At 37.0% G+C, this 16,163-nt stretch overlaps 1 protein-coding gene across 7 annotated transcripts; it reads left to right on the top strand.

The window, feature by feature from the left end:
• Nucleotides 1-5,808: 5,808 nt before the first annotated feature.
• On the top strand, nt 5,809-15,989 carry LOC112176229. 7 transcript variants are annotated; one of them, XM_040510727.1, is made up of 13 exons: nt 5,809-6,136; nt 6,598-6,637; nt 6,721-6,770; nt 7,119-7,341; nt 7,792-7,939; nt 8,486-8,584; nt 10,283-10,440; nt 11,074-11,239; nt 11,481-11,617; nt 12,026-12,716; nt 12,929-13,041; nt 14,046-14,301; nt 15,327-15,989. In XM_040510727.1, exons 1-13 carry the CDS (start codon nt 5,959-5,961, stop codon nt 15,621-15,623), a joined length of 2,556 nt encoding a protein of 851 aa, XP_040366661.1. In that variant the 5' UTR covers nt 5,809-5,958; the 3' UTR covers nt 15,624-15,989. The 7 variants fall into 7 exon arrangements, with proteins under 7 accessions (XP_040366661.1, XP_024169832.1, XP_040366665.1 ...); XM_024314064.2 differs by having other exon boundaries at nt 7,113-7,341; XM_040510731.1 differs by having other exon boundaries at nt 7,113-7,341; nt 15,370-15,587.
• Nucleotides 15,990-16,163: the final 174 nt, after the last annotated feature.

Here is a 16,163-nt window from a genome sequence, read left to right as displayed (position 1 = left end):
GGGAAAAAAATCTATAGAAATGGGGTAAATGAACAAAAACCTAATTTTTTGGTGTATGTAGCACTACTCTAAATTTTGTTTTTAGTAACTTAAATTTTGTCATTTTATGAGAATTTTGACCAAAGAAGAAAAATTTTGCAGGTGATAGCTTCTTGCAGATGATAGCTTCTTGTTGGGGAAGCTACTGAAGCTGATTGTACTCGTGTTAAATCAATTCTTGATATTTATGCCAGAGCATCAGGACAACAAATTAATTTGTAGAAAAGTAGTGTGATGTTTAGCTCTAATGTGAGTATGGAGACCCAATCGCATTTGACTTCCATCCTGGAGGTGCAATGTGTGACAGATCATGGGCAGTACCTTGGTCTCCCATTGCATGTGGGAAGGTCCAAAACTGCAGCGTTTGCATATCTGAAGGAAAGACTTACTAAGAAGCTTGTCAGTTGGAGATCAAAAACTCTTAGTATCGCTGGGAAGGAAGTCTTGATTAAGGCAGTTGCTCAAGCCGTTCCCCAATATGTTATGAATTGTTATATGTTGCCAAAGTCATTATGTGATGATTTACAGCAATTATGTGCTCAATTCTTTTGGGGCTCTACGGAGGAAAAAAAGAAAATTCATTGGCGCTCTTGGGAGAGGATGTGTCTTTCTAAGCAGGAGGGGGGGGGTATGGGTTTTAAATGTCTACATGCTCACAATTTAGCAATTAGCAATGCTTGCTAAGAAAGGATGGCACTTGATATCCAACCCTAACTCTCTAGTAAGTCGTCTTCTCAAGTCTATTTATTTTCCTAATGGTAATTTTCTAAGTGCTGATATGGGTGATAGACCTTCTTATGCCTGGAGAAGTATTATGGAGGCCAAACCGATTATCCAAGCTGGAGTTTTTTGGAAAATTGGGGATGGGCAAAAGGTTAACATTTGGCATGAAGATTGGATTCCATCTTGCCCTTCTTACTCTTTACAGAAACCTCAAGGCACAACTTTTGAATTTGTTTCTGATTAGATAGATTCGGTATCCAATACTTGGATGGAGCCGGCTTTGCATGCATGTATTCGTCCTGAAATTGTTCTTGAAGTGTTGAGCATTCCTCTCAGTAGAAGAAGGGGGCAAGACGTTATTACCTGGAAGTTCAACGAGAAGGGTTTCTTTTCAGTTAAATCAACTTATAGGGTGGCAAGGGATTTCTCTTTGGGTAATGTTTTGGCCTCTGGTTCTGGAGGGGATCCTTATGCTACACTGTGGAGGGCCTTATGGAAGGCCAAAGTACCGGGTAAAGTCACAATTTTTGGGTGGAGGGTTGCCCACAATCTACTGCCTACTAGGGCATCTTTGGCTTTGAAAGGATATGAAGGGGAGATGAGATGTTTATTGTGCTCTTTTCCTTGGGAAGACTTGGGACATGTTTTATGTCAATGCCCTCTAGCTCAATCTATTTGGACTGCTCCTCCTTTCTTGTTTAATATTGATACTTCTAATCCTTTGAATGTAAATGACTGGTTGTTGGACAAGGCGAGCACTGTCTTCTTCTTATTTTGATAAGCTGCTAGTTCTCATGTGGAGCTTATGGCGAAACTGCAATGACCAATTGTGGAATAGTCACCACATAATAGGTCCTGCCCTAGTGGCTTCTGCCATGAGTTGGTTGGAGGAGTTTAATCAAGTTCGTGCTACTGGGAAGCCTGCCTCTTTGAGCATGCAGTGTTCAAGGAACCTGCCTCTTTGAGCATGCAGTGTTCAAGGAACCGGTTTTGGTGCCCACCGCCTTCTGGTGTCATCAAAATGAACACGGATGGCGCCTTCCTTAATGGTATTTGCCATGGAGGTGTTGGTGGTGTATTGCGTGATGAGCACGGTAGTTTTTAGGCTGGTTTTTCAGATAAAGTGCAGTTCATTACGTCACCCCTTCATGTTGAGTTAGTAGCTATCAAGCATGGTATGCAGATGCTTCAACAGTTGGGAGCAACAAAAGTAGAAATTGAAAGTGATTGTCTTGTTGCTGTACAATCTGTTACTGATCAGGTTGGTGACCATTCTCTACTAAGTAACCTAGTAGATGACATCAAAGATTTATGTAAGTCTTTTTATTTCATTGAATTGCTTCATGTAAATAGGCAAACAAACTTTGTTGCTCATAGGTTGGCTAGCCTTGGTTTTGAATCCTCTATTCAGACTGAGTGGTTCACTTCTGCTCCGACTATCATCTCGGATGCCTTATTGTATGATCTAAATCATATTTGATGAATAAAGTCTTTGTTCTTTCAAAAAAAAAAAAAAAAAAATTTTTTTTGGACCAAATAAGGAAAAAGAGAATGTGGATTACAAATTAGGGAGTGTAAATTTCAATTTTTTTTTTATAAATTATTTGTTTTTTTATTTTATTATGAACTCTAAGTAAGGCTGTCAATGGGTCGTGTTGGGTTAAGGTATTTATCGTGTCACAAGATATAAACCCAAACCCAACCCATTTAATAATCGTGTCAAAAATTTAAACTCAAACCCCAACCTATTTATTAAACGGGTTACCCGTTTCCAACCCGCTTAACCCATTTAATAAATAGGTCGTGTCTTGTTAGACGAAATGACCCATTTAAACGTTAACAATGAGACTCATTTAATTAAAAAAAATTGCATAAATTGATTAAATTTACTAAAAACTCCATAAGATGAAAAATATAAATAATTATATATAATTCATAAATAATTAAATCCAATAATTAAAAAGCGAAATATTTCAAATTGTCTAATCCTATGATCAAATATCCGAACATCTAAAATTTCAAGAAGAAACATAACACAATAGGGTTATACGGGTTCATTTTGTGTTGCGGGTTGATCATTGGCCGACCCATTTATTAAATGGGTCATGGCGGGTTGACCCATCACCGACCTGCTTTTTAATAGTGCGGGTTCAACCTGCTTTATTTCGTGTGGGTTTCGAATCGTATTATCGGGTCGTGTCAGAATTGACAGCCTTAACTAGAAGTCCTGAATTCGGCCTAAACAGAGGGCATATTTTTGCATAAAAAAGAAAAAGAAAAAGAAAGAAAGAAAAAGATTCCAATTACGTGGTTATCGAGACCAAATAGCAAAAGGCCAAATTGATTTGAGTTTACGTGCTCCTCTAATGCAACTCTTTCATCAAGCCCAAAAAAAAAAAAAAAAAAAAAAAAAAAAAAAATCTCCAACACTTGGCCACACAAAATGTGATGCCACATGCCATGAAGTTGAACGCAGCAGAGATTAAGCTCTCTCTTTGCTTTTCTTCTGCCTGTCACTCTCTGTCCCGCACTCACCAACCAAGTCGGCCAACCCAACGAAGTTTCTGCTACTTTCTGAACTTGTGTCAAGATAGGTACAGAGACCCACAACCTCTCAACAACAAGTTCAACAAAAATGCTCTCCAAGTTGGCCAAGTATTGGATACCGATTATCCAAGCTGGAGTTTTTTGGAAAATTGGGGATGGGCAAAAGGTTAACATTTGGCATGAAGATTGGATTCCATCTTGCCCTTCTTACTCTTTACAGAAACCTCAAGGCACAGCTTTTGAATTTGTTTCTGATTAGATAGATTCGGTATCCAATACTTGGATGGAGCCGGCTTTGCATGCATGTATTCGTCCTGAAATTGTTCTTGAAGTGTTGAGCATTCCTCTCAGTAGAAGAAGGGGGCAAGACGTTATTACCTGGAAGTTCAACGAGAAGGGTTTCTTTTCAGTTAAATCAACTTATAGGGTGGCAAGGGATTTCTCTTTGGGTAATGTTTTGGCCTCTGGTTCTGGAGGGGATCCTTATGCTACACTGTGGAGGGCCTTATGGAAGGCCAAAGTACCGGGTAAAGTCACAATTTTTGGGTGGAGGGTTGCCCACAATCTACTGCCTACTAGGGCATCTTTGGCTTTGAAAGGATATGAAGGGGAGATGAGATGTTTATTGTGCTCTTTTCCTTGGGAAGACTTGGGACATGTTTTATGTCAATGCCCTCTAGCTCAATCTATTTGGACTGCTCCTCCTTTCTTGTTTAATATTGATACTTCTAATCCTTTGAATGTAAATGACTGGTTGTTGGACAAGGCGAGCACTGTCTTCTTCTTATTTTGATAAGCTGCTAGTTCTCATGTGGAGCTTATGGCGAAACTGCAATGACCAATTGTGGAATAGTCACCACATAATAGGTCCTGCCCTAGTGGCTTCTGCCATGAGTTGGTTGGAGGAGTTTAATCAAGTTCGTGCTACTGGGAAGCCTGCCTCTTTGAGCATGCAGTGTTCAAGGAACCTGCCTCTTTGAGCATGCAGTGTTCAAGGAACCGGTTTTGGTGCCCACCGCCTTCTGGTGTCATCAAAATGAACACGGATGGCGCCTTCCTTAATGGTATTTGCCATGGAGGTGTTGGTGGTGTATTGCGTGATGAGCACGGTAGTTTTTAGGCTGGTTTTTCAGATAAAGTGCAGTTCATTACGTCACCCCTTCATGTTGAGTTAGTAGCTATCAAGCATGGTATGCAGATGCTTCAACAGTTGGGAGCAACAAAAGTAGAAATTGAAAGTGATTGTCTTGTTGCTGTACAATCTGTTACTGATCAGGTTGGTGACCATTCTCTACTAAGTAACCTAGTAGATGACATCAAAGATTTATGTAAGTCTTTTTATTTCATTGAATTGCTTCATGTAAATAGGCAAACAAACTTTGTTGCTCATAGGTTGGCTAGCCTTGGTTTTGAATCCTCTATTCAGACTGAGTGGTTCACTTCTGCTCCGACTATCATCTCGGATGCCTTATTGTATGATCTAAATCATATTTGATGAATAAAGTCTTTGTTCTTTCAAAAAAAAAAAAAAAAAATTTTTTTTGGACCAAATAAGGAAAAAGAGAATGTGGATTACAAATTAGGGAGTGTAAATTTCAATTTTTTTTTTATAAATTATTTGTTTTTTTATTTTATTATGAACTCTAAGTAAGGCTGTCAATGGGTCGTGTTGGGTTAAGGTATTTATCGTGTCACAAGATATAAACCCAAACCCAACCCATTTAATAATCGTGTCAAAAATTTAAACTCAAACCCCAACCTATTTATTAAACGGGTTACCCGTTTCCAACCCGCTTAACCCATTTAATAAATAGGTCGTGTCTTGTTAGACGAAATGACCCATTTAAACGTTAACAATGAGACTCATTTAATTAAAAAAAATTGCATAAATTGATTAAATTTACTAAAAACTCCATAAGATGAAAAATATAAATAATTATATATAATTCATAAATAATTAAATCCAATAATTAAAAAGCGAAATATTTCAAATTGTCTAATCCTATGATCAAATATCCGAACATCTAAAATTTCAAGAAGAAACATAACACAATAGGGTTATACGGGTTCATTTTGTGTTGCGGGTTGATCATTGGCCGACCCATTTATTAAATGGGTCATGGCGGGTTGACCCATCACCGACCTGCTTTTTAATAGTGCGGGTTCAACCTGCTTTATTTCGTGTGGGTTTCGAATCGTATTATCGGGTCGTGTCAGAATTGACAGCCTTAACTAGAAGTCCTGAATTCGGCCTAAACAGAGGGCAGATTTTTGCATAAAAAAGAAAAAGAAAAAGAAAGAAAGAAAAAGATTCCAATTACGTGGTTATCGAGACCAAATAGCAAAAGGCCAAATTGATTTGAGTTTACGTGCTCCTCTAATGCAACTCTTTCATCAAGCCCAAAAAAAAAAAAAAAAAAAAAAAAAAAAAAAATCTCCAACACTTGGCCACACAAAATGTGATGCCACATGCCATGAAGTTGAACGCAGCAGAGATTAAGCTCTCTCTTTGCTTTTCTTCTGCCTGTCACTCTCTGTCCCGCACTCACCAACCAAGTCGGCCAACCCAACGAAGTTTCTGCTACTTTCTGAACTTGTGTCAAGATAGGTACAGAGACCCACAACCTCTCAACAACAAGTTCAACAAAAATGCTCTCCAAGTTGTGTGCATCACCCAGTTCCCGATTTTGTGGGCATAGGGGTGGGAATCATCCTCTATGTCGTTTTGGGTATGCTTCAAGGAAATCTTCAGAGTATGACAAGCCTCGGTTCAGGATTGTGGGGCAATCTCTGGGGGATAGGTGGAAGCTCAACGACGTTGATGCCAGTCAGTTTTCCTTCCTTTTTTTTTTTTTTTTTAACTAGTGAAGCTGGGTTTTTGTTATATCCTAATAAATCGTATTCCTAGATGAACCCAGATTGTGGGCTTCACTCAACTCTCTTGGGTGATAGTTGTAGGCCATAGCTGGAAGATAACCCTCCCGGAACATGAATGAACTAAGACTTCTCCGACAAGCATTTGCTTACTAAAGGATTGTATGATGCAGTCCATAGTTGTGATGTCTAACCTATTAGTGTGATGCAGTAGTTTCCATCCTGTTCTTGTAGCTTTCTCCCCTCATCATCCAACTTTCCTATTGTTCGTATTGTTATGGCAATCATAAATCTAGAAACAAACCGGAGCATTCCCATGCATTATTTTCTTACATCAATACCATAAGTGTTTAGATTCCTGTTGAGAATGATTAGTGAAAGTTTATTAATAGGATTTTTACCTTTTGATAGCAGATTGCGCAACCATTTTTGGTGGATCTGTTGAGTGTCTGTGGTCAGTTAACTACACCTTTCATTTCATGCATTCCTAGTTCCTTTATGGATAGAATTTAAAGTGGTTCTCTTTTGTGCTTTTAGCACCACATTGAGCGAGTCTCTTAGGGGACATGATTTCGGTAATTGGAATGGTAATTCCTCGGCCGTTGATCTTTGAGGCATAGGTTCCATGAACCTTCTGGATTCATATAATATAGTTAAACTGTGTTCTTTCGTTCACTGTTGTTCTATTTTGGAAAACATAGTGCAAAATACATAAGACTGTTGATTGCTGTTAAAATAGTTTAGAAATGCAACTGTAAATATAAACAGATACAATCTATATGTCTGGATTGAGGAAAATGGAGGTATGAGGCATTCTTTTTGGCTAATCAGAATGCACTACTAATTTGCTCATAAGCTCTAAAGCATCATGAAACAAATGTCAAAACAGTCTCATTTTTTTTTTCCCCTGAACTCTTGTTTCATGATAGATGCAGTGCAAGAAAAGTTGAATTCATGGCTACTGAAGACCCAAAGCTTTTTAAGTGAAGTTACTTCTCCACTAGTAAGAACTAGTCAGACTGGAAAACCTGTCACCAGAGATGCTCTTGAGACACAAGATATGGACGACATATTTATGGCTGAACAGACTATTAATAGCAGAACACCAAATGGAATTCTCTCTTTGGCTGCTATTGTATCTGTAGAGCAGTTTAGCAGGTGAGTTTATTTTTCAGTCAAGTATTTTGACTTGAAAATTTTGCGTCTGTTCCTCCTGTGTGACTTGGATGTTCTTCAACAGCAATATGTTCATTCTGTTGGTTGGATTGTTTTACAAATTATGATTGTCTGTTTCTCTTTTGGTTCAAAGAAATGCTGTTTATTGCAAGATTGGAATAGAAATTACAAATGGAAGAAGAGAGATTTCTCTATTTTTTTATTTTTTATTTTTATCAGAAGAATAGAAACTCCTACTCAAATGTACTGACAGACCAGCAACCTGGAATTAACAGGGATGCCATAAATGATGGTATTTTAATATGCAAGGCTGGTTGATGTTGCTTCCTTTAGAGCATCTATTATTATGCAAGAGCTTCCGTTGTTTCATATACCTAGTACATTTTATAAGCATTATCACATTTTATAAGCATTATCATTGAATTTTTGCAGGATGAATGGATTGACGGGGCAGAAAATGCAGAAAATATTCAAAGCGCTTGTTCCTGAATCTACATATAATGATGCTCGTAATTTGGTTGAATATTGCTGCTTTAGGTTTTTGTCAAGGGATGCTTCTGATGTTCATCCTTCCCTGAAGGTTAGTAGTACTTAGTGCAAGTTCAACTTATATCTGATTTGTGCACTAAATAAGAATTGATTTTGTCCATGTCCCTTTGTTGAGCATTTCATATGAGATGTGGATTTTTCTATATTTGGGCAAACACGATAACCTGTTCACCGTCTATATTTTGATTCATTATGTTTTACAGTGAATGGATGATTGGTGTTTTCTGAAATGATATTCTGGGAATTTTATTCTGTAAATATTACTTGCTTTCCTTTTCTTTATGTTCTCCGTTTCCTTGTCTCAAATTTTTAGCAATTGTATAGGTAATATCCTGCTCTATAAGTGAAGTCTCTGAAACCTTTCTTCCCTGAGTCTTTTTTTTATTTTTTATGTGTGTGCGTGCGTGTGTCTTTGACCTATAAACCTGATGTAGTCCTTGGTGTTTCTGAAATTTGTCACTGAGGTGATGTTGTAGTTGAATAGCAATATTTTTTATTTTATTATTTATTTACTTATATTGGTCAGGAACTTAGTACATTTTACTGTTGTTTCTGGACAATGTTGGAACGTTAACAGGAACCTGCATTCCAAAGACTGATATTCATAACAATGCTTGCATGGGAGAATCCTTATCAAGAACATCTTGCCAGTGGTTCGGAGAAAGCTTCTTTTCAGGTTCATTTATTCAAATACTTTAATTATTTATATCAACCTTTAGAAAATAGAAAATCTTCTTTATCTTGTAGCAGCTCTCTTATTAGTTGTACTTTACTTTGTTTAAAACTTCATAGTAATGTGATTATGAACATAGAGACCTGATTAGATCCCAAAGGTTCTCTCTCTCTCTCTCTCTCTCATTCATTTGGGTTTCTGAACCAGAAGTGCACAAATTTAAGTTACAAGGCACATTGAATCTAACAGTTTTCCTATGAAGAGAAGGACATGAAATTGCAATGGGATTTCTTAAGGGTAAACCAATATTTTTTGCCTATAGATGATATGAATGATATAATGCTCTATGAGATAGTTTGGATAGGTCATGACTTTACATTGGGATTTCTCAGAGGTGAACGGATACTTGTTCCAAATATGATTTGTTAGTATGTCCTATTTACAATACGGATGAATGATATAATGTTGTATGAGATAGTTGGGATAGGTCATGACTTTACGTGGAACTCATCAATGGTGAACAATATTGATTAATTGATTTTCTTCTGAGATTTTCCACTTTGCGATGAGGTCCACCAATTTCTTCTAGATGGAATTTAGATCCGAAGTTTCTTGGCGAAGGTTTCATGTTATTGTTCCCCCCCACCCCCCCCCCCCCCCAAAAAGGCTCACTGAATCTAATAGTTTTCCTATTAAGAGAAGGACATGAAAATTGCAATGGGATTTCGTAATCCCATAATTTAGAGAAGGTTCATACAGCATACACGCTGGGTAAAGTACTGAGAGAATTTCCAATGTTTATTAATCTACCACATAATTTTTTTCAAGGTTAATCTCTAGTCATCATAATCTGGAACACTGTTAGCAGGTTTTGCGCTCAACCAATTTTTCAGTTATTATTAATAGGAGGCCTAGTCAAATAGTCAGGAAAAATCTGGAAGGCTGGAGCCAGAGTTACGGTTCTGGAGGTGGTAGAATCGGCTTCATTTAGTCACTCTTAAGTAGTATTCATGCTTATTTCTTGTCTATGTTTAGACCAACAACCACAGTGGCCAAAACCCTGTCAGTAGGATTCACACTGCGTTCTGTTATTCAAAGTTCTTGGTTTGGAGATTAGTGGGGTGGGATTTCAGTATTTGACATGTCCTTGGTATTGTAGTCCTGAGAAATTCATGTCCCAGGTATATCCTTCTCTCATCCAAGCATCAAAGTACAATTAGATCTTGGGAAGATTTTTGGCTGAGAGAGCTTCCTTTGAATCTTTATTTCCTCATTTATATCAAGTGTCCACAAACCAGTTTACTGTGATCTCTTCTATTGCTTTTTTATTCCCATCTAATTGGCATTTACATGTAGCTTGAATAACAAAAAACAGCAGAGTTTATTAATCTTTTATCCCATATCAATAGACTCTTGCCATTCTAGTAGATTGCATTGGCAGTGAAAATATAAGGGGTCAGTACTTAGGAAAGCAGGATATTTGCGTCAAGAAAATATTTGAAATTCCCATCACATGATGGTATGGTACCCATGTAAAGTGTTGCATCTTGGACTTGGAGTGCCTTTATATTCTCTCATGTCATAGTGTACCTACTTTTCTTGTAGGAAAACATTGTAGGAAGACATTTTGTTCCTTTTTCTACACATTATATTGTAATTTTTAAAGTGGTCTGTCAACTCTATTCATTGCTGGCATTGCAGAGAAAACTTGTGAGAGAAGATGCCTTTGTACGTTTGGCTCCTGCAATTTCTGGTGTGGCTGATAGGTCCACAGTGCATAATCTATTTAAGGCTCTAGCTGGTGATGAACAAGGCATCTCTTTGAGCTTGTGGTTGACTTATGTTGATGAACTTCTCAAGTGAGTTCATTGTTTGCTATTTTAGGAACTTTGCTTTGTTACACAGTTTTGTTACTTGAAGTAATTGTGTGCTAATCATTCAATATGTTTTTGGTGCGGGCTGGGCTGCAACTTTTTACTGCACACAACATTTTACAGATTGTGGGAGTAGTGTGAGAGTTTATAGTTCCTTTCTCTATGTTTGCTCTTACGGCACTTCATGAGGACTTGTCTCTTTTTATTTGTTCTATACCAGTGGATATACAAGTGAGTGATATTATGAACTTTCTTAGGTATGTTAAATGGAACCAGTTAGTTGAGAAATAGTTCAAGTATTGAATGAAACTACTAAGAGCTAAAGGAAGTTTGATGTCAAATTGCATTTGCTTGCCTGTCTAAGATAGAAACAGAATTTGATGATTGGTTTATGGACACTATTATAGGATATTTGCATGCTTTCAATAAATATTTGTTATAGTATAGTGATTTGCAATTTGCATGCTTATGAATCAAGAAGAGTTTCTTCTGTAGAAACTACAAATAGTAGGGAAAACAATCATTATAATAGGTTCAATTGCCTGCATAGAGTTTTAGGTTTTACAGTTTTTTTTTTTATACATTCTAGGAAGCTCATGTCGTACTGGTGTCATGCAGGGTTCACGAAGGAAGAAAATCATATCAGATACGAGAGTCCCCGAACCTTTCTGAGGAGAGAATCTTATGCATTGGTTCCAGCAGGAAACGTCCTGTCTTAAAATGGGAGAAAAATATGGCCTGGCCTGGAAAAGTTACTCTAACTGATAAAGCTATTTATTTTGAGGTAGCTAAACTTCTCTGTTCAGCCATCAACATTTATATCTGTAAAGTTTTTTTTTATAAAGTATTAAGGGCTTTTTATTAGGAATAGGCATTATGGTGCATTCTGGAATCATATTTTTGATTAATTCGAGCACTTGTCTTAATTGGTGATTGTCAACCTTTGAATTTCTTTCTATGAGTGTCCTTATTTCATTGTTGGAGCATTTCTCATCTCAAATCATTCATATATTTCTCTATTGTAGGCAGCTGGCTTATTTGGACAAAATGATTCTATGAAGTTGGATTTGACAAGACCTGGATTGCGAGTAGAAAAAGCAAAAGTTGGACCTTTTGGTTCTGTTCTCTTTGATTCTGCGGTCTCTATATCATATGGTCCCGAGTGAGTAAGCTTCTTCCGACTCGTAAAATTATAGAAACCTATATTATTCATTTCTGTTTCCAACTATTCTATGGTGTGACTTGTTAGGATGAGATGAAAAGCTAATTGTTAAGTTGCAAATAAGTCGGAAGGATATTACTTAGTCCTCCCAAACCCCAGAAAAGAAAAGAAAAGAAAAAAAAGCACTAACAACAAAAATAGGAAACTAGGGATCTTAAACTAATTCACTTGTGTCATCAAACTGTGAGTCAGATCTCCTAAATAATTTTCCTGACTCAGTTAGACACCTTCAGGATTCAAGTAATTATGTATGCAGTAAGAGAATTGTCTCGCTAATTTCTTAACTGATGCTTTTTTTCCTCACTCTAAATATGCATAAAGGGCTGTTTTCTAAACAATTTGATACAGGTCAAAAGACAAGTGGGTGCTGGAATTTGTTGACTTGGGTGGAGAAATGAGGCGAGATGTCTGGCATGCGTTTATTAGTGAGATTATTGTGTTACACAAGTTTATCAGGGAGTATGGTCCAAAGGAAGATGATGAATCGTTATTTCATGTTTATGGTGCTCACAAAGGAAAGGAAAGAGCTATCACCAGTGCCATTAATAGTATAGCTAGACTACAGGCTCTTCAGTTTATGAGGAAGTTGCTAGATGATCCGACCAAACTAGCTCAGTTCACATATCTACAATATGCACCATATGGTGATATTGTTTCTCAGGCTCTAGCAGTAAACTATTGGGGTGGCCCACTGATATCTAAGTTTATAGAGGAACACAACCCACCAGCTCAAGGAGCAAGGCCTTCTAGTGAAATGATTGAAAGCAGTAATCATGTGTTTGACATTGATGGCAGTGTCTACTTACACAAGTGGAAGACCTCTCCATCTTGGGCTTCAAGTGCTTCTGTGAGCTTTTGGAAGAATGCATCAATAAGGCAGGGGGTGGTATTAAGTAAAAATATTGTTGTTGCTGATTCAGCTCTAGTGGAAAGAGCCACAGGAATATGCAAACAAAAATCGCAGGCAGCTGAAAAAACTCAAGCCGCTATTGATGCTGCAATGCTTAAAGGGATACCCAGTAACATCGATCTATTCAAGGTTTGTTCTCTACACAATAAGCATCCTTTGGTTCGAAGTACTTGATCTTATCAATTTGTTTTCTGTTTATATGTTCATGCTTCTATTTTCTGAAGTCTTCCAGCATATCATCTAAGGTTTCAGTTGACAATTCTTTTCCCTGTGAAATTCTTATGCTTCAACTATAATTTAAGAGTAAGATTAACAATGTATCCATTGTTTCCTCTTTGCAGGAACTTCTGCTTCCTCTGACCATAATTGCCACAAAATTTGAAAAACTTAGGCGCTGGGAGGAGCCATACTTGACTGTTTCTTTTCTTGCATTTTCCTATACAATCATTTTCAGGTAGGTCTCTTGTTTTAGAATAGCTAATGTCTACGCTACCCCTAAAAACCCCACGGGATATATATGTAGTTAGTGCTTACCCCAGAGATACTAATCAAATAATCATATACTCTTTACATGCCATGCAGATGTTAAATGGTTTTCTTTTTATGAATCACTTAGTTCCTTGTGTCTATAATATTTTTTTTGTTGTGATCTTTTTAGTTGGTCATTAATTTAGTTTCAGTTTTTCAATTCTTTGTTACTAAACCACTGCTCTTCGGAGGTGTCCAATCTGACCTCTCACAAAACTCGTAACTGATCCATTGCTGAAGTCCAAGTATATTTAAGAAATCAATATATTGCATTCCTAAAATATGCTACAGGTGAAATCACTATTATATTCATATACTCATAGGGAATTTAAACACAATGTACTGGTGCCTCATTTCCTTTTTGTAATTGCTATCATATCTTATTAGTAATGTTCTCGTAATGGCTACAATAACTTATTGTAGTTTTGAAAAATCTACATGATTCTTAAAGTTGACAGTGAAACACATACATCAGCTGTAGAAAATCTTCTGTAGAGAGTCTCAAAGCTTTCTTGCCAACTATTTAGGGTCCTGTTGAGAGAAGTGAGAAAATAGAGAGCACTAAATATAGGTTTCCTGTAAACTGTTCAGGGTAGTGTTCAAAGTGCATCTATTGGCTTGGTCCAGTCACCATTGTGGAACCATGATGAGGAAATAGAAATCCCAGATTACTCAAGAACCTATCCTGTATTGCAAATTGTTTCTGAGTTGGATGCTAAGACATAGTATTGTGTAGTATCTGTCATTTCAATTCCAAATGAAGGGACGTTCTTCATATAATCCCAAAATGTATACTATAAAAACTCTTTCCTATCTTTCTTCCTTCAGCTTAATCTATTGTTAGAGTACTTTGGTTATAAATTCCTATTGTTTCCCTAAATTTTCCACATACTGAGTGATTTCAGCTAATTCAATGAGATACTTTGTCAGGAATTTGCTGTCATATATATTCCCAACAGCATTGATAATATTGGCAACTGGTATGCTAACACTGAAGGGGCTAAAGGAGCAAGGCCGTCTTGGGAGATCATTTGGAATGATTACTCTCCGTGACCAGCCTCCTTCAAATACTATCGAAAAAATTATAGCTGTAAAAGATGGCATGCAAGATGTGGAAAATTATTTGCAGAATCTGAATGTCACACTTCTGAAAATACATACAATTATCCTTTCTGGTCAGCCTCAGGTATGAATTCCTCATTTTATTTTGTAACTCTTACTATTTAGTTGTCACATAAGCTCTCTCTGATGCATTGCTGCTGTTAGTGTGTCTTTTGGCAAAAATTATTCTCTATTTATATATATATATATATATGTAGTATGTGTGTGTATATAATAGGTAAAGACTTTCATACTCCACTTGAGCAGATGCCAATCTGATGAACATCTGCTTGATAGACCTTCATAATTTGTCAATCCACCCATTCACTGCTTAGGCGTGGCAATTTGGCTCTCCGATATTGGAGCAAAACCCTAAACCCGAAGTGGTGATTATCCATCCTTGCTAGTACATCCATGTTGGATGAGTTTTGGGTGGATGATACTCCTGATATTATTCAGGATGTTCTTATTGAGGACAGATGTAATCTAGCCCGAGGTATAGGCTCTATGTCCCCTCGTGGCAGTATCCTTCTATGAATAATGAAATCCTAGGGAGGAGAACCAGCACTCTGGCTTAGCGGGTTATTTGCCTGTATTCAAAAAAAAAAAAAAACAACATTGCCGAAACCAGAACAAAAGATATATAAGATCAAAATGCGAAAAATCAAAACAGATTGATGGACTGCTCAAGCTGGTCGTAGATATTTGTATGTACACACATGAACCATTCTGATTAACAGTTTTAAAGATGAATTGTAGATTCTACCATTCTCTAGGTGCTTCAGGAAGAATGCTTGGTAAAATTTGTGGTGATAGGCTATAAGGTAGTTTGATTTGACAGATACTCTAGGTTGTCTCCTTGACTCGTTACATAATGAAAGAGAGAACATGTTTTTTTTTCCTTTTCTTTTTCTGAATTTTTTATTTTATATGATCTGGAGTGGTCCTTGTTAGTACCATGGATGATTTTCCTATAGTAAATATATGTTTCCTACAGTAAGTTGTCATGTAAAATTGGTTTGTTTTGATTCTTGAAGAGGAAAAGTTAGTTTAGTTGGTTTTAAGTTTGGCTGCCGGTTACATATCCATATTGATTTGGACTTTAATCAGATTACGACTGAGGTTGCACTGGTGCTGTTATCTTCTGCAACAGTTCTCCTCACTGTGCCATTCAAATATGTTCTTGCCTTTCTTATCTTCGATCTCTTCACGCGGGAGCTTGAGTTCAGGAGGGAGATGGTCAAAAGATTCATAGATTTCTTGAAGGAGCGTTGGGACACAGTGCCTGCTGCCCCTGTAGTTGTATTACCGTATGGAAGTAATGAATCCACACCAGAACCTGATAGAAAGGGAAGCAAGGACGTAGAAAAATCTGAAAAAAGTGATAGAAGTAATAATTCTGTATAGATTCATATGTATAGCTATGTGATAGTCTCATAATTCATTTTTAATATACCTCAGGTATGTAGAAAGCAAGAATAACCATCAAGTGTACAGAAAATGAAGCACTTGTAATGTCAATCTAATGCTTCACTGCAGCATAGTTTGAGTTAATTGGTTAATGGTTCTGACTTTATCAGTATCGGCCCTAAAGCAACCATTCCAGGAAGAAGCCGCCAAATCATCTGCTACTTTAAGCTACAATCACTTGCTATGCTACATGCACCTAAATGCACAGGGGAGCATTTTGATTTCTTTGCTCATGTATATACACCAAAATTGGAACTATTAATTTCTTCTAATTACCCGTGTTTATTGATGTAATCTTTTTTTTTTTTTTTTTTGTAACTTTTATCCATTACTAGTCTGGCACTTCATTCTGGTTATGTTCAGAGGTTGACAACCATTTTTCACCACCTATGAAGCAACGAGTAAATGATTTAACTTATAACATCAGGCATGTAGTACTGTTCTGCACACGAATCATATAATCTATGAAAACTGGAC

The sequence above is a fragment of the Rosa chinensis genome, chromosome 7, assembly GCF_002994745.2.
Source record: "Rosa chinensis cultivar Old Blush chromosome 7, RchiOBHm-V2, whole genome shotgun sequence".
Taxonomy (NCBI): domain Eukaryota; kingdom Viridiplantae; phylum Streptophyta; class Magnoliopsida; order Rosales; family Rosaceae; genus Rosa; species Rosa chinensis.
The sequence above is the reverse complement of the archived record's forward strand: the minus strand, read 5'-3'. Positions and strand labels throughout refer to the sequence as shown.

Coding starts and splice junctions, on each gene's coding strand:
- LOC112176229 (XM_024314064.2), top strand. CDS start 5,959: ATGCTCTCCAAGTTGTGTGCATCACCCAGTTCCCGATTTTGTGGGCAT. Junction 6,137..6,597: donor GCTCAACGACGTTGATGCCA/GTCAGTTTTCCT, acceptor TTTTGATAGCAG/ATTGCGCAACCATTTTTGGT. Junction 6,771..7,112: donor TGATTTCGGTAATTGGAATG/GTAATTCCTCGG, acceptor GTTTCATGATAG/ATGCAGTGCAAGAAAAGTTG.